This window comes from Acanthamoeba castellanii, assembly GCF_000313135.1.
Source record: "Acanthamoeba castellanii str. Neff unplaced genomic scaffold scf7180000084658, whole genome shotgun sequence".
In the NCBI taxonomy this organism is placed as follows: domain Eukaryota; phylum Discosea; order Longamoebia; family Acanthamoebidae; genus Acanthamoeba; species Acanthamoeba castellanii.
In genome coordinates this window covers 7,369-9,694 of record NW_004457303.1, presented here as the reverse complement: position 1 = coordinate 9,694, position 2,326 = coordinate 7,369, and the positions used below count along the sequence as shown (strand labels likewise).

General features: G+C 50.6%; 1 protein-coding gene across 1 annotated transcript; it reads left to right on the top strand.

The window, feature by feature from the left end:
- Positions 1-2,135: 2,135 nt before the first annotated feature.
- ACA1_346360 (uncharacterized protein) lies at positions 2,136-2,321 on the top strand (the record flags this gene model as incomplete). The annotated part of the gene is made up of 1 exon (XM_004334452.1): positions 2,136-2,321. A coding segment is annotated over one exon (186 nt), but the record flags the coding sequence as incomplete, so codon positions are not given.
- Between the last annotated feature and the right edge of the window lie 5 nt (positions 2,322-2,326).

Below are 2,326 nucleotides of genomic sequence, written 5' to 3'. Positions count from 1 at the left end.
GTGTTTTGTTTTTGTGAATTTTCAACACAGTTGATGTTTTTTATTTAATGGTTTGCACGCTCGCCATTGGCCTCTAACACTACGACCTTGGGGTTCCACCGTTACTCTGATTCACAGGGAGATCGGAGCATTGTGTCAGGTCAACCACACCTGTACCAGTTGTTTGTCGCAGGTTACGCTGGCATTGGGTAAGTCCATCATTTCCAAGTTGTTTCCGCCATTTTGCCTGGCCAGGTAAACTGCGCCACCTGTTTATTCCAGCCAATGCATCGATCCGCACGCACGCCACACGCAAGCTGACGGCGGGCAAGAAACGATGGTGATGTTTGCGCAACTGCTGATGAACAGGACTCTCTTTCTCAACGCGTACCCTTGTGCGGCTCGGAGCCAGAACTGCTTTTCTACATCATTCAGGCCCATTGAGGTGGCACGGTCTTGCCCAGCCAGGTCATTGTGGAGTTGAGATGTGTTGAGTAGGGGCGGAAGAGGAGATAGTAGTGGGTTGGTATGGTTATGTGGGATCAGGGTTCAGTTGGTGGAGGTGGCGGTGCCAGCACTGGGGCGCGGCGTGCCGATATCGCACAGAGCGCTGCGCCGTTTGGCTGCGCAGAATGATGCCGGCCCTGTGGCGTGGACGGCTCGTCGATCACAACGCACCTCGTGGCCGGCGCAACCTGCGCGCGGCCGCTTGTTTGTCGCCTGTCGGATTGTGCTTGGCCTGGGCTTCAATTTCTTCATAATCCATCATGGTGGGCATCTGCTCTGGTGTCAACCCAGATGTGATCTTCCATCTCAGCAGATGGTGTAGCGCCAAGACCTTCTACAAGCACTCCATGATCCAAGAGATCCTGCAGGCATTCACCAACATCATCTTCAACATCAATGACCCCCTGCTCAACCTGAATGAATTGATGCTGTAGAAAACAACATTCAAGTGTTCCCCCCTTCCCTTGGGTAACTGTAGTTACCCCAGGTAAGTGGGATTACCCCAGATGGGGGAACACTTCTGTGATACGTCCCAACCCTCCCACCCCTAGACACTTTCTCCCAATGCTCACTTGGAGAAGAAAAGGATGACTAATATGGGGCTTGTTTTAACTTTTTATTTTTTATGTCTACAACAATAAAAAATATTTAAGTTAAAACAACAACAACACAGAAGTGTTCCCCCATCCAGGGTAACCCCACTTACATGGTAACAAAAAGAAAAAATGCTTAACCTAATCTCAATTTAGGAACACTGATGCCTCCCACATGTTGGCTACTCCCCTGTGTAGTCTCACTAAAAATCCCCTCAAATGAGGGGTGATCTCTTGAAAGAGGAGGTGTGCATGTGAAACAGCTCAGGGCCTGGGCATCAGTGGGATCCCCCTCCCACAGGGGGGAAACCTGCCACCTGTTGGGCCAAGTGTCAAGTGTGAACCCAACCCAAGCCCTCTGGTGTGTTGGAGACTGTCCCTACATTGGGTGAGCCAGGAATTTTGTCTTCTGATTGCCTGCACACCCCTCATCACATTTTTGAAACCACTGCCTGGACAATCTCCAGTTGGCCTTCCTGGATGAGGAGGTCAACTGGCTCCTCAGAGAGTGTGCAATCTATCTCTGCAATAATAGATATGCATGCCCTCATTCTTCCTTGGTGTGCCCAAGTTCAAGTTTGACAGGCTCATGGAGCTGTCCAATGTGATCCACAAGGGTGACTGGACAGCCACAGGTTTCAACATGTCAAAGTTGATCCAGCCCACCACCACCTCCTGGGGTTAAAGGGCAAGGCCAATGCTATAACCAGGTCCTAGCATAATGGGCTTTGAAAATAGCATGTATGTAATGGGGCAGTTACCTCCTTCAGGAGCTTCAACAGTTCCTGGTTGTTGGCCATGGCTGATGGCAGGGTGCCTTACAGGTACAACTCAGCAGATGACCTGAGTTGGAACACTCTCTGTGAAATCACCCACCCTTCCCACTACGCCTTGGAAGCAAGAAAGATGACATACCAGTAGTGTTTTTATTTATTTGATTGCGGGCTGTGAAATGAATAAGTAGTAAAGATAAATATTCGGAATATTTCGTGATTTTTCTTGTCTACTGTCTTTATTTCCTTTTCTCTTGTGGTGTACTTTCTCTAACCCCGGCAGATGGAAGGCCTGAAGGCAAAGGATGGTTTGGAACTGAGCGAGGAGCTGCAGAGAGGCATCGCATCATATGGGGTGCCCGAACACGAGCTTACGTTCCTCCAGCGGCGCGCCATTGCTCGGCTGGCGGAGGGGAAGGACGTGGTGGTCCACGCCGGAGGGGGGCGAGGCAAGACCATCGCCATGGTGGTGGG